The sequence below is a fragment of the Azolla caroliniana genome, unplaced genomic scaffold (assembly GCF_043228905.1).
Source record: "Azolla caroliniana isolate FFs.n. ecotype wild unplaced genomic scaffold, voAzoCaro1.0.p SCAF_2, whole genome shotgun sequence".
NCBI classification, from domain to species: Eukaryota; Viridiplantae; Streptophyta; class Polypodiopsida; order Salviniales; family Salviniaceae; genus Azolla; species Azolla caroliniana.
In genome coordinates, this window is record NW_028230437.1 from 24,382,073 (window position 1) to 24,404,275 (window position 22,203).

The window sequence follows — 22,203 nt, forward strand, 5'->3', positions numbered from 1 at the left end:
TACTTGCCTAGTGTCTTTATGTCTAAGGTATCAAATCATTATGTCAAGATGGTGGGAGAGGATCCAAGTATGTTTTAGTATTTAAATTCTCTTATCTTGACATAAGTTAGACATTTACATGTAAAATGGTACTCATCCTCTATCTCTATGTGACATAATTTACATATCCCTTCCTCTCTTGGAACTCATTATCTCATCCATTTTCAATCTCAAGTTAGTGGGATGATACTCTAAGTTGTCCAATGGCAACCCTTAGTGCATTTGAAAAGAACATATCTAGATATTTTGGTCATATAATAAAACCTAACTCAAAGAATTGCATAAAATGCTCCTTTTAGTACAATGTTTTAGATAGGAGTGGATCTAGTGTGTTGATCCATCAATGGTTAGTATAAAATTGCCATGTTTCGTGGTGTATCACTTTATGATGGTTCCCATGAGAGATTAAAGTTTTACTACAATATTATACCATGCGTCTTGGCAAAAGGTCGAGTTCTTCCACTTTGTATCTTAGTGTGAACACATCCAAATAGATAGGGCTTAGTATATAAGCTCTAACCTAACACTGTAACAACAACCTTCTTGTATCTTGAGTCCTGTAGAGAGAGAGAGTTACAAAATAACGAGAAACTCCATTGAAGCTCCAACTATGTGTCAATCTATTGTTTTCTTCCTTGTCGCATATCTGTGTTGTTTGTTGTGCACATAACCGACAGGTCCTCCCATACTTCCGCATACATATCGAACCCTATATACGACAACTGGTATCAGAGCAATCTGTTGTTTAGCGGCAACAAAACAACAGAGAAAGCTAAAAGAAAAGACAAGGTCAGTAAAAATCTCATTTCTCAAAAAGAGCATGGCTTCAACATCCGGTACAGGAATTGAAATCCAGAAGTTTGATGGAAAAAAATTTGCCCTATGGAAAGAGATGATGCATGATGTGTTGATCATCAGAAGACAGGTCGAAGCCATTCGACACAATGAGAAACCTGCTTCGATGACAACCGAAGTGTGGAGATCCATAGACAAAATCGTGTGCTCCACCATCCTAATGCATCTGGCCGAAAACGTCTACTTCAGCATGGCCAAGGAGACAACAACATTCTCGTTATGGGAGAAGTTGCATGTTGTGAATGAAAAGAAGTTCTCATCTTTGAAACTGATACTAATCAAACAATTGTTCAATATGAAGATGAGAGAAACCGATACAACCACCTCCCACATCAACACCTTCAACTGGGTGTTGTTTGAACTCTCCTCCCAAGGGATTAACTTCGAAGAAGAAGTGAAAGCCCTTGCCCTCCTATCGAGCTTGCTGGCGAGTTGGGAGGTATTCTACACGATTTGCCAATAGTTGATGAAATTTAAATCTAGAGGAAACAATCGGCCAAGTCCTCACTGAGGATATTAGATGAAAATCGATGGGAATCACCATCGACGAGTCGGCAGAAGCCCATCACTAGACCGAGTCGATCGACCGAATTAGTAGATCGAGAGAACAAGCAAACAAAACCGGTCGGAATACCAATCGGTCGAAAACGAGGGGAGACCGACAATGGTTGAAGTTGAGAATGAATCGATCAGGAGAATTCTACACCCACTGCAGAAAAGCCAGTCACAACATTTTCGATTGTTGTTTTCGATCAAGAGGAAAGAGAATGGTCGGCGATCCGAGCGGAATCGAGGGCGATTCGACTCGAACCACTCTCCAGTTGGAAACGAAGTCAATGTTGCCGACACCCGATCGGGAGAAATCCTCTCCTTAGAGGACTCAATGATCGGAGAGGTCCTCTACAGTGCGCAAGACACACATACGTGATTGCTGGATTCTGATGCCACATTCCACATGACCCTAAACATTGAATGGTTTTCAAACTATTCAACCGACGTCAGCGGCACCGTCCGACTCGCAATGGGCAGGAGTGCAGAATTGCAGGAATTGGCGAAGTACCAATTCAATTGTCGAAAACTTGTACCCAATGATGGCGATCGATCTAAAAGGGGCTGTGAACGTATCCGAGAAGACCGACCCAAACTTATGGCATGGCCGACTTAGCCATATGTCTCATGCCGGACTCGATCGGCTAATGGCGGTCGGTTACATCCCAAAACTCTCGGCAAAGACGGACTTCTATGAGCATTGTCGATATGGGAAACAGGCCCAAAGTTTGCACTCTCTTCACTATGAGATGGTACGACAACCTAGAGCTCGTACACACAAATATATATGGGCCTATGCCCGAGCGATCACTAGGAGGCTCCCAATACTTCATCACATTTGTAGATGATTGTACACGGAAGGTCTAGGCCTATTCGATTAGGTTGAAAGACGAAGCGCTCGAGGTCTTCACTCGGTGGATAACTGAAGTGGAGAACCGGTCAGGATACAAAGTGAAGACACTCTGATCTAACAATGGCAGTGAATACACCTCCAGAGCCTTCAAACAGTACTTGCCCAACAAAGGGACCCGGCATCAAAATACCATTCCATACACACCCATGCAGAATGGAGTGGCAGAACGGATCAACCGAACGATCCAAGATAGGGTGACGGCAATGCTCCAGCAAGCCGGAATGAAGCTGGAGTTCTGGGCTGAAGCATTGTAAATGATAGTTTACTTGATAAATCGAACACCGTCGAAAGCAATCAGGCCCGAAGTGCCACAAGCACTATGGTCAAGCAAACAACCGACCTATGACAGACTTTGTATATTCGGATGTGACGCCTATGCATTCATCCCTAGGGAGAAGAGGACCAAATTGGCACCCCATGAAACAAAATGCATATTTCTCTGTTATGGAACCGATGGGGAAATCGGCTACAGGCTATGGGACCCAGAGAACCGGAAGTTGATCCGGAGCAGTGATGCGATCTTCAATGAAGGCTCTATTCTCTCTACACAGAACCAACACACAATACTGGGCAAAAGGTCTCTTTTAAAATCAATTGAGACGTCGTAGAAAGAGCAACCCATCGGGCCGAATCGGTGATTCGACAAACAGTCGAAATCAACTGAGCCGACATCACCCCTACCTACCCCGAATCGGCAAGGGGTCCACTAGTCGAAAATGGGTCGACTACTCGATTGACAAGAACTGACAAAGATAATACTTCGAAGGCAAAATCTGCCATGTCAATCAATCCCAAAGAAGGGAAGTATGACGTGACACCGGCGAAATCCCTCTATAGGGGCGAGTCATCCAATAGGACTCCTGACATCAGTGGTTCAACAAGTACCGATCGACCGATAGAGCCGATCGAAGGATCCGAACTGATCACTTTGACACCTACGAGATACGGATGAATTCGAAGGCCAACAAAGTTCTATCAATCGGGTCTTGACTACGTCAACTACACCGATGTAGGCAAACCAAGCACATACGAAGAAGCTATAGTTGCACCAGACACCGATACATGGCTACAAGTCATGCAATCTTGGATGGACTCGATTCGACATAATCAAACATGGGAGCTGGTCGAACTACCAGCAGGATGGAAGTCGCTACCCTACAAATGGGTCTTCAAGTACAAACATGTATCCGACTTTGAGAAACCCAAATACAAAGCTCGGCTTGTCGCGAAAGGGTTCAAATAGAAACATGGAGTTGACTACAACGAGATATTCTCACCAGTAGTCAAGATGACCACCCTTCGGCTCCTTCTTAGGGTCGTGGCGACAGAAGACGTGGAGCTCGAGTAGCTAGACATAAAGACGACATTTCTACACTGTCATGAACAGTACTAAGACAGAGAAGGAATTAGTACTAAAAGAAGTATTAGTACTAAGAGAGGTGAAGAACTCTCGAGAGAAGGAAAGAGTGAGTGAGAGGGAGGGAGAGAGAGATCGAGAGAGAGAGAGAGTGATGATAAGAAAAAATATATATTATGTGAAGAGAATGTACAATAGTAGCTAGGAGGCTTAAGACTGGCGTTGAACCGATTTGGTTCGAAATAATGCCTTGTGCCTCCTTTTATAGTGTTCTAACGAATATTCTTGAAGTTTCTAGAATGTTCCAGAGGCAATGGGACGACCATCGACGACTACTACAAAGGCAGGACATGGGAGTTTTCTGAGAGATATCCGATGAGCTTGGGCAAATTTCCTATCCATGAAGCAAGAATTAGCTCCGGAATCTAGAAGTGCTAAGACATGTACTGGAGGAGTACTTTTAGTACTAACTGTTACTTGGGCTACGAACACATTGCTAACTTGCTTAGAGGGAATGGAACCACTAATGGGCTGCACAGATCTAGGGTTGTCCAACCAAACGACTCCTATTTTGGCTGGACTTAGTCGTTTAACTCTTCTTCTAACTGACTAAGGACATCGAATTTGTTCGCTAGATTTGGGCTATTAGTACTATTAGGACTATCAGATATCCCTACTGAAATAGACTCGGGTTTAGTACAATCAGAACTAGCAACTATTTGGTTTACCTGCATTCTTGGCCTATGGGGACAGTTTACCGCGATATGCCCTGGTCCACCGCAATAAAGACATAGTCGGTTTGCTCGGCGTCGTTGCTTTTCTTCTTCCGATAGCGGTCCACAACGACGTCTGGTGTCAATTTCCATCGGAGTTGGAGTACTTACTGGAGGCGCATTATATGACTCCCTCGGAAAAGGTTTCGCTACCACTGAGGTGTAGGTAGGCTCTGATCTTGCCCTCGGAATCTGGAATTGTCATTCCGAACGTCGTTCAAAGAGGCGGTTGTCGCATCTCACCGCGCGACTAATTGCTTCTGTTAATGACTTTGGCTCTTCGGGGAAGGTCAAGAGTAAATCCTTGACATCGTTGCGTAAGCCATAACGGAATTGCTCCATCAATGCATGATCATCCCAAGGGATATCGGCCGCGAGTAGGCAGAAATCTGCAGCGTATGCGGAAGCTGGACGATCACCTTGGCATAATCGCCGGATTTTGTTGATTGCATTCCTTATGTTGTCAATATCTCCAAAACAGGCCTTAAACTCACTTATAAATTCTTCAAAACTGTTAAGTAATGGAGAATCCTTTTCCAACAATGGAGCAAACCATGGTAACGTTGAGCCACTAAGGAGAGTGCCTACTAGTCCCACTCGTGATTGTTGAGCGGCAAGCTCAACTGGAGCCGGATCGGCTGAATAAGCCTGAGCCAGTAAGCGAGATGAATCGGTATGCCGGTGAGCAACCAAGCCGGTAAGCAGTAAGGACCGGTGAGCTGGGGAGCCGGTATGCCGGATCCAATCCGTAACCGGAAGCCTAGTATAGGTTAGACTACTAGGCAGTTATAGTCTCATAGTTAGTGTCAGATGCTTGTGTGAGCATTGAAGTACACCGTACTTCTAACAGTCCCATGTGGACTTGTATAAATAGCGCTGATGAGCGCGTTGTAGATACAGAGCACAGAGTATTCATATAATTTTGGAAAATAGTGTGTTTTGCTCTCTCTCTCTCTCTCTCTCTCTCTCTCTCTCTCCCACGTACTCTCTCTCTCTCTCTCTCTTTGTGTATTGTTCTTTCTAACGCTTCCGCAAGCAATCTTTTACAGTGATGCATCGATGGGATATCGAGAAGGATGCATTTGTATCACTAAACGTACCTGATTCAAAAAACCCCTAAACTGTGATCGGGTCCCATCAAATTTTGCAGGAAAACCGATCTTGGGTTCTTTGTGAATCCCTTGAGTGCTTGATCCTTGTTGTTGTAATGATATGATAGTCGCTTCGAGTTGTTGTACACGTAGCGTCAGCTCCCCATGTTGTTGTTGTTTTTCAATCGCTATTTGTTGAAGATCCCCCAACAAACGATGCTTTTCTTGTTCTAGTGCTACAAATTTCTCTTTTAAGCACTGGAGCTCCGAGAAAACAGATTGGTATTCCTGAGTGCTAACAGTTTCCATTTTACTAGGGAGGATAAGAGGATTAATAAGAAGATAAAAAGAAGAGGAGGAAAGGAAGATACAGAAGGAAGATCGACCAACAGAAAATCGGTTCAAACTGTCAGGAACAGTACTAAGACAGAGAAGGAATTAGTACTAAAAGAAGTATTAGTACTAAGAGAGGTGAAGAACTCTCGAGAGAAGGAAAGAGTGAGTGAGAGGGAGGGGGAGAGAGAGAGAGAGAGAGAGAGAGAGTGATGATAAGAAAAGATATATATTATGTGAAGAGAATGTACAGTAGTAACTAGGAGGCTTAAGACTGGCGTTGAACTGATTTGGTTCGAAATAATGCCTTGTGCCTCCTTTTATAGTGTTCTAAGGAATACTCTTGAAGTTTCTAGAATGTTCCAGAGAAATCTGGAATATACATCAATTTTCTATAATAAAACATAAATGAAAATAATATTCTACGTATTACAATGTATGGTCTAATGGTCAAGAGCTCGACCCATGTAGCATAAGGTCATGGGTTCGAGTCTTGCCATATCATGACATACACGGAGATCTGGAAGAAGACATCTACATATCTCAATCGGCAGGCTTCACAATGACAAGGGAGGAAGGTCACCTCCTATGTCGACTGAAGAAAAGCCTTTATGGCTAAAAACAAGCGCCAAGGATGTGGTACCAGAAGTTTGACTCCTACATTCGACTACTCGGCTACAACCGGTTCGACTCCGACCCATGTCTATATACTCGGCAATTGGTCGACGAGTCCTGGATCTATCTGATCCTATATGTTGACGACATGTTGATTGTAGGAAGCAATCAAGCCGAAATCGAAAAGCTAAAGCAGAGCCTTCACAACAAGTTTGCGATGATGGAACTCGGACAAGCCCGACACATTCTGGGAATGAGGATTGAGCCAAATCGAACAACAAAGACTCTCTGGCTCTCCTGATCCGACTACATGCAAAAGTCATTGAGGTGCTTCAACATGGAGAATGTGAAGCCAACATCAACACCACTTCCGACGTTGATCTGACTATCGGACAAAGACTCTGCTTCGACGGATAAGGAGAGAGAGCTCAAAGGAAAGATACCCTACGCATCGTTCGTAGGAAGTATCATGTACGTGATGGTGGCGACCCAACCTGACCTTGCCTATGTCGTAGGGGTCGTAAGCTGCTACATGTCAAAACAAGACGGAAGCATTGGGAGGTCGTCAGGCATATCTTCAGGTACCTAAGAAGGACCAAAGATACACAAATGACTTTCAGATCAACAAACCCGACCGAAGTCCAAGGCTATACTGACTCTGACTATGCCGAAAATATGGACAATCGGAAGTCGACATCATGATATATTTTCATCTATGGCAGCGGGCCATATCATGGAGGTCGAAGCTGCAAGAGTGCATAACTCTGTCCACCACAAAGGCAGAGTACATAGCAGCATCAAAATCCAGCAAAGGAAGCCATCTAGTTGCACTGACTGTCAACCGATTTCTCGATGACAAGTCAAATCAACCAACCAACACCGACCATTTACTACGACTCACAGAGCGCGATACACCTCATAAATAATCTTGTCTATCATGCGAAGACAAAACATATTGAGGTGCAGTATCATCACATCCGAGAGCTCGTAACAGAGAAGAAGCTCGAAGTTCGGAAGATCAACACTGAGGTAAACATCGTTGATTGCTTGACGAAGCCACTCCCAAATCAACGCTTTAGAGCACTAAGGAAAAAGATGGGACTATGAGAAGCGACCGAGTAGAAGAACGCCGAGTGTGGAGCAGAAGTTAAGTCAAAGACATGCCCGACCGGACGAGCCGACAAGGCAAAGTCAAAAGAATCGGAAGCACAAGAGCAAGCACAAGCTAACAACAGACGATCGACCCAAAGCCATAGCGCGATGTCGGGGTAGTTGTGGTTTGTGCGGCGAAGTCGCAAGGACTAAGGTTAAAAGGAGTTGGCTATATATTTTATCAGGCTTGTGCAACAATGTTAGAAAGATTAAGGATAAGAAGAACAAGAGTTAGAAGTAATATGCAAGAGACGGATGAGCAAAGATAAGAGATAAGAGACAATGTATGATTTAAGAAGTGAAAATGTATTATAAGAATAAGGTTTATATTAACAACACAATATTTTACCAAAGTTACAATGTCGATCACAAGATGAAACCCTTCTCTACCAACTCTTGATTTGAACCCTCAACTTCAACTCCGAGAGACAAAACATTTCCCCAAATGCACTAGCTTCTTTGCTTGATTATATTATTTGATTTCTTACTTTCTCTTCTTGATCACCCTATTTTCCCTTGATTCATCCCTTAATTCCTTGCCTCTCTTTATAAGTTCTCTCATGCATATGATGATATGGGGGTGCATGGCATGCATGGCATGCATGTGATGCATGATCACCATTTGGCGCACATGCTTTACATGTGATGCATGATAGCCATCATGCTCATCTAAGTTCTAATGTATGAAGATACACATGTCATAAGTATGATGATAAAAATATAAGTATAGAAAATAACTTGTCCTAATGGTATATGCTTCGTCCTTGGTGTGTGAGGTTATGGGTTCAAGTCTCTCAAATGTTACTTAACACAATATTGAAGGTTGTTTTTATATCGTGAAGCAAATCCTTCACGACACCCACCCCCTCTGAACTTGCACATTGGATGTGCAAAGTTCATCCAAAATCTTGAAAAAACTCTTCATTCCCTTTCCGAATTGGATGTTTCCTGAAGCACTCTTTGTTTCTTTCATGGTTAGGCCTCACGGTTAAGAATTGTATTGTCTTCCTTCCATCCTGAGTCTTGATCCTCGTGAAAGCCAAACCATCATCAATCACGTTTGTTTCCATCTTTATTACATTGATGTATGGTTGACCAAGGATGACAAAGTAGGTTGATCTATCATGCGCAAAGAAATTTTGATCCACCGACACATCTCCCATTGTTACTTTCACACTGGGACATGCTCCCAACAGATCCTCCATAGTCTCTGTGGCAACTCTTATTTTCCACCCATGATCTTTGTCGATCTACCACCATCCTTGAGCATAAAATTCCGATGAAATCATGTTAATCTTTGATCCATGATTGATCAAAGCAATACATGGAATTTGTTGCTCCCTAATTTTTGCAGGTGCCTTTGTTGTTGCTTGAGCCCAATGGTCCCTTATATAATGACTCCTATCCCCTTCATGAATCCCAACATCATTTATCTTCTTTAAACTTGCACCATTAATTGTGCCACAATCCAAATCTTGGAGTATTGTTGCACACCCTCCCGTAACTTCTTCCATCAAATGTTTTATATTTGTCACACCTTCTATGTCCGAAGCAAGCGTGAAAGTTGGGTATGTCTTCCATTTTACTTTATTAGCTTCTTTTGACTCAGGAGCATCCTTTTACATCTCTCTTCTCTCTTGTTCTTGTGTCTCATGCATTTTAGCTAGATTAGCCTCCTTGGCCCTCTTTCGCTTCTCTTCCATTAGTACATCTTGTGCATTCACTTGGGCAAATGCTGATAGTGAGTCGACCGGATCATTCCATCTAGTGAAGTTTTGTATTTCATCACCCGCTCTTTTTAATTCATCCACTCGAACCTTCCCTTTTCTTTCATACTTCGTCACATCTTGCCAAAAGCTAGATCCACCATATGAATCTTCTACTGGTAACCCTAAGGTTGTCAAAGATTGTATTGCTTGAATTGTTTTTATCTCAACATCTTTCATTAGCTTTTTCATTCCACCTTGCCCGAAGTTGAGTAGGAGTGGTTGTCGTGTCTCGGTCGAGTGAATCTTACCATCTTGATAGTAGATTTTATCATGATTAAGAGCGTTCCTATGTTCTTGATAGTCTTTCTTATGATGGTTGATATTGTCACAGCACATACACCTTCGGATCATTCCACCTCCTTGCCTTGACGAAGTTGAGCTTTGTCCCGATTCTAGCTTCGTCACTTCGATCGACAAGTCTTTCATGCCTTTCACCAACTCACGCAAGAGTGAATCTTCTATTTTCTTCTCTCCCAAGTTGTTTCCCATTTTGTCTCCCTTCCTCTCAGGCAACTCCATAAACCATAACTTTCTTTTACAAAAATGGTTGCACACCCTTTTCACCTCCTCCTAGTCTTTGGTAAGTCCACTTGGACTATTCTGATCTTCCAGAAGCATTCCCAAGTCCATCCTATCTTTAATATTAGTGTCTTGTAGAAACAATATTATTTTATCTGGCATTATTATATTTCTATCCCTAACATTTAATTGCTCAAATCTTTCTGAAAACTCTTTTAACACTTCCAAAACACTTAAATGTTTATTAGACTCTACCCAATCCTTGAAAGCTCGCCTTGTCATCCTTGACATATCGTTGAGGTTGTATTCATTCAGTAATGCTCTTTCGAAAGTTGCCCATGTCTGATGCTCCCTCTGTAGCTCTTGGATCCTTTGTTATAGCCCAATCGTAGCAGCTCCCTCTGTAGCCCAATCGTAGCGACTCGACTAAAACTATTAATTTTGGCAGCTTTGTCGACTCCATGTTTAAGAATTTCTTCATTGTAAATCTTCAAATATCTTGTTAAATTTATACCTTCGAAGATTCCTACTCGTGCAAGAATATTGTCGACGGCTTTGTCAATGCTTGCTATCATCCCTTGCTCCCGCATCATTCGTTCCATCATCGTATACATAAATAAGCCTCATTTGCTCCTCCATTTTTCCTTGTCGTCGCCTTCACGTCGGGTTCACCAAATTTGTCAGGGTAGTTGTGGTTTGTGCGGCGAAGTCGCAAGGACTAAGGTTAAAAGGAGTTGGCTATATATTTTATCAGGCTTGTGCAACAATGTTAGAAAGATTAAGGATAAGAAGAACAAGAGTTAGAAGTAATATGCAAGAGACAAATGAGCAAAGATAAGAGATAAGAGACAATGTATGATTTAAGAAGTGAAAATGTATTATAAGAACAAGGTTTATATTAACAACACAATATTTTACCAAAGTTACAATGTCGATCACAAGATGAAACCCTTCTCTACCAACTCTTGATTTGAACCCTCGACTTCAACTCCAAGAGACAAAACATTTCCCCAAATGCACTAGCTTCTTTGCTTGATAATATTATTTGATTTCTTACTTTCTCTTCTTGATCACCCTGTTTTCCCTTAATTCCTTGCCTCTCTTTATAGGTTCTCTCATGCATATGATGATATGGGGGTGCATGGCATGCATGAGATGCATGAGATGTATGAGATGCATGATCGTCATTTGGCGCAAGTTCTAATGTATGAAGATAAACATGTCATAAGTATGATGATAAAAATATAAGTATAGAAAATAACTTGTCCTAATGGTATATGCTTCGTCCTTGGCGTGTGAGGTTATGGGTTCAAGTCTCTCAAATGTTACTTAATACAATGTTGAAGTTTATTTTTATATCGTGAAGCAAATCCTTCACGACATCGATACACTTCATAAATAATCTTGTCTATCATGCGAAGACAAAACATATTGAGGTGCGGTATCATCACATCCGGGAGCTCATAACAAAGAAGAAGCTCGAAGTCCGGAAGATCAACATTGCGATAAACATCGTCGATTGCTTGACGAAGCCACTCCCAGATCAATGCTTTAGAGCCCTAAGGACAAAGATGGGACTACGACAAGCGACCAAGTAGAAGAACGCCGAGTGTGGAGCAGAAGTTAAGTCGAAGACCTGCCCGACCGGACGAGCCGACAAGGCAAAGTCAAAAGAATCGAAAGCACAAGAGCAAGCTTGAGCTGACAACAGACGATCGACCCAAAGCCAAGAGCCAAAATCGGACATGAGCCGATCCAAACAAAATGAGCCTACTCGATAAAAGATGTTGCGAACAAATCGATCCGACCGATTCAGATAACCAGTCGAATCAAGTTAGAGAACGACTTCACCTCTGCCTACTCGGCTAGATGCCAATTGATTCGTAACTATAACTGTAGATTAAAATTGTAATCTAGGTTTACGGGGGAGATAAACCCATACAATTGTAAGTATAAAGAGTAGTCCTTTTACATGGGAGTTTGTTGGTATAAGAAGGCCGACTCCTTCCACTTTGTATCTTAGTGTGAACATGTCCAAATAGTTAGGGCTTAATATATAAGCTCTAACCTAACACTGTAACAACAACCTTCTTGTATCTTGAGTCTTGTAGAGAGAGAGAGAGAGAGTTACAGAATAACGAGAAACTCCATTGAAGCTCCATTTGTGTGTCGATCTACTGTTTTCTTCCTTGTCGCATATATGTGTTGTTTGCTGTGCACATAACTGACAAGTCCTCACATACTTCTGCATACATATCAAACCCTATATACGACAATGAGTTAGTCTCTCCGAACTCCTAAAGTGATGGAGATGCCTTGAAAACTTGACGAGATATCCTATCTAGTGATTAGCTATGTATCCTATTAATAAAAACTATAGTTGGAAGAAGTTTTTCTACTAGCATGGGGGATAAAGTGAACCATGCTCTAATGATTTCATGTGGCACTAATAACATCGTGACAAATGGTCTCTCTAATTGTGACCACGTGAAATATGGTAGCCCTCGACCAAACTACTGTTGCATACATGAGGGAAGGGGTTACTAATGAGTTTAGGCTCTTAAAAGCATGCTTGGTGGCATTGTCTCTCTAAGAGTGAGAGGGACACATATCATCTTGTTAGTCTATCTCTTATGTTGTTTGTGTCATCGAAAATTTACCTACACTTAAAATGACTCTAAGATATACATATGATCTTACTACCTCAACTTGTCTATTAGATAGAGTTAGGTGACATTTCGTCCTAACCTAAGCATATGTGTGGAAGATAAGAACTTTAGTTATCCCCAGATTCACTACCAATCTTCTTTGTGCGCAAAAGTCATCTAAGGCATTAAGATGGCTTTGTAGGTCATGTTTTGACTCAGAGAGTAAAACTATATATCGTCTGCAGAAAGCAAGATATTGAGTTGTGTGCCCCCAGGTCTACTTCGTTGCCTCCCTTAAGAGTCGGTGATAGGGAACCACCTTGTTTTACACTAATGGTGCTAGTGAAGCAATTGGATAGGCCACCCATACGTTGTACGCACTTGAAGGCTTGCTCATATAATGTAGAGATGGCCCAAATCATTTCATCTAGTATCTCAAAGCTTTTAAGCCTATCAAACAAACGCTTTTGTAGGGACTGTGTTAAAGGCATAACGAAAGTTCACAAAACAACGATATAATTTCCTCTTGCGAACCTTGGACTAGTCAATTAAGAATCTAAGCATGAAGATATGGTCAGTAGTAGAAAAAGGCTCATCTAAAGCCGGCATGTTCGGTTGCTTTGAAGACTCAATGTGTCGATATAAATCTTTGAGCTATGCTTCCATCATTACACCATATAGTGTAGAGAGAGAGAGAGAGAGGACATAGTTTCTTGAGACAGAGAGGAAAAGAGCAAACGAGAGAGGCAAAAGAAAATCCTAAAATTGTTGTAAGCTGAAGGAGTAGTAACATAACTATTTATTCTTGAGTTTTACGAAGGGTTATAAAAGCAAGTTAATAAATATTTCCATATTCACATATTTGATCTACACAGAGGGAGAGAAGGGGTAGAGAAGAAGAAGAAGAAGAAGAAGAAGAAGAAGGGGGTTTATTTCCAGAGAGACCCACTTCAACAAGGAGCTCCGTCTTCCTCTCGCCGCTTTCCAAGGTAATCTCCTGTCTCCATGAACACACAGAATACCTAATCTAAACAAGGAAAACACGATTCTTGTTTCAAACCCTTGCTTCTTCTTCTTTTCTCTTCTGATGCCAAAGGCGGCGGTGCTCGTGATCCTGTGATGAATCTATCATCCATGGAAGAAGCTCTTTGATTGAGAGAACAATACTACCGGTTTCCACAGGTTTTTCTTAGGTTGTCTAGTTTTGGGCGGTTTTCATTTTGGGTTCTCTTCTTTTGGGATTTTTTCTTCGGCTTCAATCATGGCCATGCCTAGTGGTGAAGAATGGAAGGAAAACCAAGATCAGTTCACAGCATCTATGGATACATTCACACCATCAGTAAGAGCTTCCGAAATCTCAAAGGAAACTCATTCCATAGTATCTCAACCAAAAGAGATGCGAGGAACCCGGACTGATTTTGTTATACCTAAAAACAAGCTCTCTGGGGCGCTTGTTCCAGTAACTAGAGCTAGTAAGTGGGAGCCAATCGAGTCAAAAACAGAACACTTTCCAAAGTTAGAACATTTGTCGAGTTCATCTTCGAGGAAGACTAAATGGGCGCCTGATTTGTCTGAAGATCCTGATGTGAAACGACGACGAGCCCTTGCGTTACAGGTAAGCATCATACTTGCTTGGTTTATTTCATGTATTTGTTCTCATTACAATGAATCTCACTCTTTTGGAAATATTTAGTTTGATCTGAAATATTGGGAATGGGCAAAGAGTAGGGGAGATTTTAGAAACTTAGCCTTCATATTGGGTGATATATGAAAATTACTCTGATAAGCCGTATACATATCAACTTATGCTCATGTGCAAAAGGGAAAAAATAGTTATCCACGGATCAAAATATATATACTTGTGACCATGCTTAACTCTGTCGTAGATGATCAATGTGGTTAGTAACTAATTGCTTATGGTTAATGAACTTAGTTTAGAGATTAATTCTGCATTAATCACATAGATCTTTTCTCAACTAGTCTGATCAAGTTCACATTAATCTCTTTATAAAAATATTTCATCATCTACAGTGGCTCCATAAATTGTGATAAGAATCCTAAGGTTATTATGTAAGATTCTCCAAAATTAAATAGTTTAGAGTAAGTGTAATTACTTTACCTTTCCTATACAAGGACATAAACTCATCCCACAATGTTGGTACCAACTTTGTTGAACATTGTAAGGGGCATCAAGAAGGAGCCTCAAATTTAAACAAGAATAACTACATTTCCCTTTCTGACCATGACATAATAATTCGATAAATTGGGAAAACTGTAAGAGTTAATTTTTTATGTATAACTCAATATGGAGGGCGTTTTTGTAAATTTCCCTAAAAGTAGTACATTCTGAAGGGCGATGCATTTGAGTTTGAAGATAGGGTGCTAGGGGGTGGCCAGAGGGTTTGAGGTGAAACACTTCCCATATGGACACCATACCATAATATATATTCCAGGTGCAATGTGTGTGCATTAAGCGATGTTGCTACCTGTGTCTGGTGCTACACATTTTGAGCAGACTCGGGCAGAGCAGCTGGCTGCACAACTGGAGTCTGGTAGCTTGGGAATCGACTACAATGAAGCAACAAGGTCTCCTTCACCACCACCTGTCTATGATTCATTTGGGCATAGAATGAATACTCGCGAGGTCAGCATATATGCTTTTTTCAAATAAACAGCTTGCCAAATAAATAAATAGTGTCAATTTGTTACATGTCACTCCTAACACCTTGAATTTGAATTATATCACTATCTGATTATAGAATAACACAGCAGAGGTCATCGTACTTTTCTTTTAAAGTAAACAAAAAAACGAGTGAATAAACAAATAAAACAGTGAATATCGAAGATAAGTTGTTATGTCTTAGGATTAACTCATGTTCGATGCCTATCAAATTTCAATTATCTATATGTGACTATTTTTATAGGCGAGGAAACGAGAACAGCTGGACATGGAAAGACGAGATGCAATAGGTGAGCCAGAGGCCACTTCACTTTATGTTAATGAAAGCTTAACATAAAATTTCCATTTTTGAATTTGGTTGATCCCACGGGCTAATCTATTTAAAGGTGATTACAGGCTACTTAAAACTTTTTGTTAATCTTTTGGTTGTAGGGGAATGCCTGAAGCTGAATCCAACATACAAGCCTCCACCTGGGTACAGGCCTGTACTTAAAGAGGCCAAATTGTACATTCCGGTAGGTCAACTATTACATATATTTATTTATTTAAAATGTATCCTCTTCTCCCTTGCACATTGTAATTGTCAATGATTGCTTCAGCTAATTATTGCACATTATTTTTATCTTTATATAAATATTTTCATTTCCATTGCTTTTGCTTTTTAGATAATTTCAATTTCATTCATTTGAACTTATAGGTTTTGGGGTGCTTCTCTTGAAATTAGTGACTTCGATTTTAGACATTAGTATCTACGCTGTACAATCTAGATGTTGGTGTATCATATTATCTGAGACTGTTTCTATTTGGATATGTTATTAATAAGTATATACAGTATGCTATTTTTGAGATGGCCAAACTTTGTGCATATGCTTAGACATCTACGCATTGATTTATTGTCTACAGTTATCATCATCATTTTCTAGATGATCACCAAAGTTTATATCTTTGTTGTGTATTCAATTAAGTTGGAATTGCCTATTAGATCTTAATGTTTTTATATGTGTCTTTATTCAGATTATGAAAAGTCTTTATAAAAAGTCTGCTTTCCTGTCTTGCTTTTGCTGTTTCCTTTTTTGTTTCGTCCTGTATCCTACTGATAACCATGATGCAACATCTTGGCCATTTTTTCCCTCTTTGCTATATATCTAACCCAATAATATGGATCGTCACTGTGTACAATGTGCATAATAATACCTTTCACTACCTGTGAATAAACTCCCCAGTATTTTGTACCTGGTTTCTGATGGGAATAGTTTCGAAGTAGCATCATTACAATGTAATGGTCAATCTTGCATTGCATATCATGAACATGAAGAGCTTCCACTGTGCCATGTGGTCTTGTTCTTGCTGATGCATGTTGCTTCCTATAATGACTGCTCAAACTGCAGATTTATTTTAGGCATTGGAAGTATTGTAACTGACTTGAATATTAGTCATCTCAGGCACGTGTTATCATGCAATGCTGAATAAGACCTTCACTGTCTACAATAACTAAAGGCTGTGCATATGTAGTTCTAATTGCCACCAAAACAGTACTCAACGCTCATAAGGATTAAGACCTTGTACTCAGATGATAGAGTAGACATTATTTAAGAGTGTGATATCAATTTGAAAGTGTATTCTTAATGTAGTTGCAAAGTGTCAGATTTTCTGTTTATCTTTCACTTGTTAGAGCATGAAGTATTCTCCAAGTATTTTGGTTTCATCCGTGAGTTGCTGGGCATAATGGAACTGCTTAACTCAACACAGATGCAACAAACTCACTAGCCAAAGTATACCAGTTTGCTATTCATATTCTTTGTGCAGTACAAATAAGCTTGAAAATGGAAGAATTACCTTTCTGTTCTTGTTATACTTTGTTTAATTTCTACTTAATAATAGTACAAAATGTGAAGCACAATAATTGAAAGATATTAGGAGATTTATAACCGACCTTAGAAGATTTTTTTATCAGGTAAAGGAGTATCCAGGATATAATTTTATTGGTCTGATATTGGGACCTCGAGGAAATACACAGAAACATATGGAAGCGGTATATTCTCTCTTTTGCATTATCATCCATTAGACTTATTTAAGAAATTTGTAGAGCTTGACAAGTACATATATACATGGCAGGAAACTGGTGCAAGGATTACTATCCGAGGCAAGGGATCCATCAAAGAAGGAAAGGTATTTTCTGTAATTTATTTCTGGGAAATATTATAATTGGTGATAATTATGAAAAGTTCTTAGTTTGGATGTGAAAATGAAATGGACACTCTTTCTCATCTTAAAAGAGTGGAGAGTCCCAAATGTTCAAAGGTATGTCTTGTGCATAATCGATTGAGTTTCTTTTTCCCCTGAAACCTCTGTTTCGATGTGTACCAATTAACAAGGAAAAGGATATCATGTGTGTTTGAATCATTTCTTCAGAAATAAGAAATTTAATCGAAGATACTTCTACTTCATAAGTGCCTCTTGAGTCTTCACTTTATTACTGACACAGGCTATGGTCCTCAATGACTTTAGTTGGGAAATCTTAAATTCTGTAAATGTGCATCTCAAATTTACTGGGAAATCTTAATTACATAGATTTCCATGAGTTCTATGCAATTTTAGATCAACCAGCCTACACTGTTCTTATTTCTCCGAAAAAACAGAGCTGACTAATATTTACATGTTTTTGTTTTATTTACTATCTGGTAAGATTTGAGTTTTTTCCCTAATGCTCTTGAAATATAGTGTAATGTCGTTCTTAGTTGGGATCCATGCAGCATTGTATAAGTAGTATCACTCTTTGACAATGCCTAGCTATTTACAATGACGTATTCATTAATGTATTATTTATCTGGTCACTTCTGGTGTATGTTTCACTCTTTATTGCCTTAGCATATGCAAACGCTGGATAAATTGTGTATTTTTTGTGAATTGTTTTTAGACCAATAAATCTCTTTTCATCAAAATTGCATGATTTCTTCAGATTTTTCATTCTTCATATTCAAATGGATTCACTTTTTTGCTTGGATTAAAGGGTGATAATTGTGTTTGCAATATATGATTAGTTTATCTAAACATGTCTTAACCTTTTGGTGGCAGGCACCTGTTAAACATTCAAAAGAAAATGATTATTATGAAGATTTGCATGTACATATCTCAGGAGATACATGGGAAAAAATTGATGCAGCAATAACTCTCATCAAGCCACTTTTGACACCTGTTGATGTAAGTCTTATGGGTAATTTTCAGACGTTTTAATGAACAACAAGGTGTACCAAAACTTTCAAGATTTTCTTATTTTCATTCTATGTGTTACTTCAAAAAGGAGTACAGGAATGTTCATATAATGAAGCAACTTCGAGAGCTTGCAGAAATCAATGGCAAGTGCTACATTTAGTTAATCTCACCTTTAGTTGTCCCACTATGACAAAAACGTTTCCCAGATGATAACCATTTTATCATCGGTTTGAAATATTATTGATGCAGGAACCGTAAGAGATATTACAAGATTTTGTGGTATATGTGGAGAAATAGGACACAGAGACTGGCAATGTCCCAAGGACAAGCTTCAATCTTTTCAAGCAAAGGTAATTAATGATCATATTGGCATATTTTTTACATCACATGATGATATTCCAATGTTATTTTCAAAAGGAAAGAATCAAACAATGTTAGAACATAGTTCCAAGGTGAAGGTTCCCTTATCTATTAACCTTGAAAATACCAAGAACGCCTTCCTTTGCCTTATCATTTCACTTTGTTTCTGTGCTGTTCAAAGCTTCCTTAATAAGCCCATGGGATTATGCTAATGAAATAAGATTTAGCCATATTACACATACACTTGTTCTAAAGCTGTTTATTATGAGAGAGAGAATCAATTGATTACAAACACTTAAAACCCTTAGTACTGATCAAAATTCAAGTTTGTAAAAATTTATAGATAATAAATAAACCTGCTAAATTCTATTAAGCATGGAAACAGGTGATGGTAATGATGTGTCAATAAATTTTGTTAATTTTGGAACATAAATGAATTAAAATATAGCAATTGATCCTTGTTTTATTATCCTCTTCAGGTTATCTGTCGGCTATGTGGTGATGCCAGCCACCCAACATTTGATTGCCCTATGAAAATTGGTGGAGAGGTTGGTATTCAAATATTTTTGCTTCTCTTAATGGGGTAGTGAAATGCCATAATGAGGGTAAAGGTATAATAAGGTGGTCAATTGCCATAATGAGCTAAAACCATAATAAGGTGTTCAATTTCCATAATGGTGTTAAAGCATACAAGAGTGGTTACTCTACCAAGTTAATGCATAATTAGATACTGCTCAATTACTAATAAAATAGGTATTGTCAAGAACTTTACCTTCTGACCACCATTTTCTGCCTCTATTTGTGGCAAATAAAGGCAAGTGCGGCTTATGGGGCAGGGCCCTAAACCACTCCCTATATAACCTTCAGTTGGAAACGTGTAGTTTAAATTTATTCAAGTATATGAGTTTAAATTTATTCAAGTATATGGTGTTGTCTCACTGCAGGGAAAACCAATAGACAGGGAATACTTGAATTTCCTCGAAGAGATAGGTATTGGACGAGTAAATTCAGAAACACCTTCAGCCTCGGCTGTGGCAGCCAAGGTGGGAGTTGATTCTACTACAGCAGAATCAGCACATTCAGGCTCATCCTTCAATGCTTTCATGGCTAGACCAGCGGCTGAAGGTTCAGGTGGAGGTGGAAGCGGAGGGTTTCCTAGGCTTCCTTTCCCACCCCCGGGACCAGCTAGCATGCAGTTTTTCAATACTATTCTTCCCCGCCTTTTCCAAGGTATGTTTCGAGGGTCTTTTCCAGGACCAGTAGGTCTTGCGATGATGGCAAGGATGTTTGCTGCTTTTGGAGGAAGATTTCCTTTTCCTCCTCCACCTTTTGGTTTTAGACCTAATATGCGTCCCCCGCCGATGCCATCAACTACTCTTCCTGAGGGTGTTTCTCCCCCCATACCAGTGGACAACACAACCAATGTCGGGCCCGGAGATAATAAGGCTGCTTCAGAGCAAGGTACTTTTAACACAAGTGATACACCAATGGAAGGCAGAAGCCTTCTCAATTCACCAAGTGTATCACATGGAACTACAACTGAAGCTCCTTTATTTTCATCCACACCGTTCCCCTCGAGTATTTCTTCAACAGTTGCATCGGCAATTCCACCTTTTCACACCACGTCTGGGGTATCGTCCTTTTCATCATCATCGGTGGGGGGTATGAATCAATCAGCAATGTTCCCCTCATTTAATTCTACAGTCGCCACTGAGGTTCCATCCAGTTCACACTGCAGCATCCCAAATCCACCAATACCAGAGACCTCACCTCCGCCATGGCCTCCTTCAGAATCACCTATTTCAGCTCCGTCAAATCCATTGATACCACCATGGCCTCCAGCATCAATTACTCCCATTGGACCATCTAGTACAGTATTTCCAGTTTTGCCGTCAATCCGACCAGTTTTGCCTTCGGTTAGGGTTCCAGTTCCAGTTCCAGTTCCATCACAAAGCCTTGGTTTCACACCACTAGGAGGCCCAGTACATGTTCCTCCATCAGTATCTGTGAGGCCAGTTATACCCTTGATCCGCCCCGCTTTACCAATGTATACTACGCTAAATTCAATAGATACACAAGAAGGTACTAGATTCACACCGCAAATGGCACAAGAAGTTTCTAGATTCACACCTATGACACAAGAAGCTTCCAGATTCACACATATTGGTCATGAATCCTCTAGATATACACATATGGCAGAGGAAACTTCTAGATTCACACATATTCCAGAAGATGCTTCAAGATACAGATATATGGCAGAAGAAGGTTCTAGATTCAGACATATGGCAGACGAAGGTCATAGGTTTGCATCTGGGTCTGCATGGAATGTGAACATAGATAAATATCATGTGAACACGGACAGCTATGCCATGGGTGAAGACAGGTATCCAGTTAGTGAGGACAGGTATCCTGTGAGAGATGATGGGTATCTCGCCAACAGGGATGGTTATCACATCAACAGGGACAGTTATCATGCGAACCCAGGTGGTTATTCTCAACAATCTCGACCTTCATGGGTTCCATCTCACTATCCTCAACAACACCAATCTTTTACCTCAGGCTATACACCATCTATTGCCTACCCTAGAACAACATTTACTCCCGTGGCCCCGCTACCAGGGGCGGGTCCTTCTTTTGTATTAGAACCTCATGGAAATCCTGCTCCCAAGTCTTATTATTAACAGGAATAAATTCAGTGTGTGGAAAGCAAATAGTTTTTTCTCATCTTTTGAAACTTACTAATGTATGTTCAGGTATCTGATTCAAAAAGCAACAGTTATTTCTTCAAATGAAATATTGAATGTTCACGGCAACCTTTGTGAACTTTTTCAATCCATTTAGTTGGAGGTTTTATGTTAAAAGCATTTCTTCAGTTGGCCAACTAATTATAATGCGGTTCTGAGCAAGGAAGATGTCCCGTGTAGGATTTGAGCCAAAGCACTCTTTGGAGTGTAGATCACGTGTAAGTTTAACACTCTAAGAGCTGAATGTAGCCATGTCATTGGGGTTTTGCTGTACACAATTTTTTATGTTCGATGGTTGATTCTAGTTGTATTATTTATGTTAGTGATCCATACTCAATGGAAGAAACCTTAAAACCTTCATTTACTCTGGTTTGGCTAAATGAGTATAGTTAACTAGAATGATGAAGTATATAGTATGTCTGGCTCCTCTGAACATTTTCTTAAAAAAAGGTTTCTATATGCCTCTGAACATTTTCCTTGAAGAAATTGTTTCTCTGTGAACTAATGAATCTTGCTAATGTAAAACTTTTTAACTACATTTCAATCATTCATGTTTTCAAGCTAAAAGGTCTTGAATTGACTAATAGTGTCTA

General features: G+C 40.0%; 1 protein-coding gene across 3 annotated transcripts; it reads left to right on the plus strand.

Moving 5' to 3' along the window:
* Positions 1–13,487: 13,487 nt before the first annotated feature.
* Positions 13,488–21,922, plus strand: LOC147867725 (uncharacterized). 3 transcript variants are annotated; one of them, XM_087315518.1, is made up of 13 exons: positions 13,488–13,602; positions 13,710–14,228; positions 15,129–15,257; positions 15,538–15,583; positions 15,726–15,808; positions 17,248–17,325; positions 17,409–17,462; positions 18,369–18,494; positions 18,595–18,649; positions 18,756–18,856; positions 19,346–19,414; positions 19,811–20,948; positions 20,982–21,922. In XM_087315518.1, exons 2-13 carry the CDS (start codon positions 13,875–13,877, stop codon positions 21,545–21,547), a joined length of 2,799 nt encoding a protein of 932 aa, XP_087171644.1. In that variant the 5' UTR covers positions 13,488–13,602; positions 13,710–13,874; the 3' UTR covers positions 21,548–21,922. The 3 variants fall into 3 exon arrangements, with proteins under 3 accessions (XP_087171644.1, XP_087171643.1, XP_087171645.1); XM_087315517.1 differs by having other exon boundaries at positions 13,489–13,602; positions 19,811–21,922; XM_087315519.1 differs by lacking the exon at positions 13,488–13,602 and having other exon boundaries at positions 14,090–14,228; positions 15,067–15,257; positions 19,811–21,922.
* The last annotated feature ends 281 nt before the right edge of the window (positions 21,923–22,203 follow it).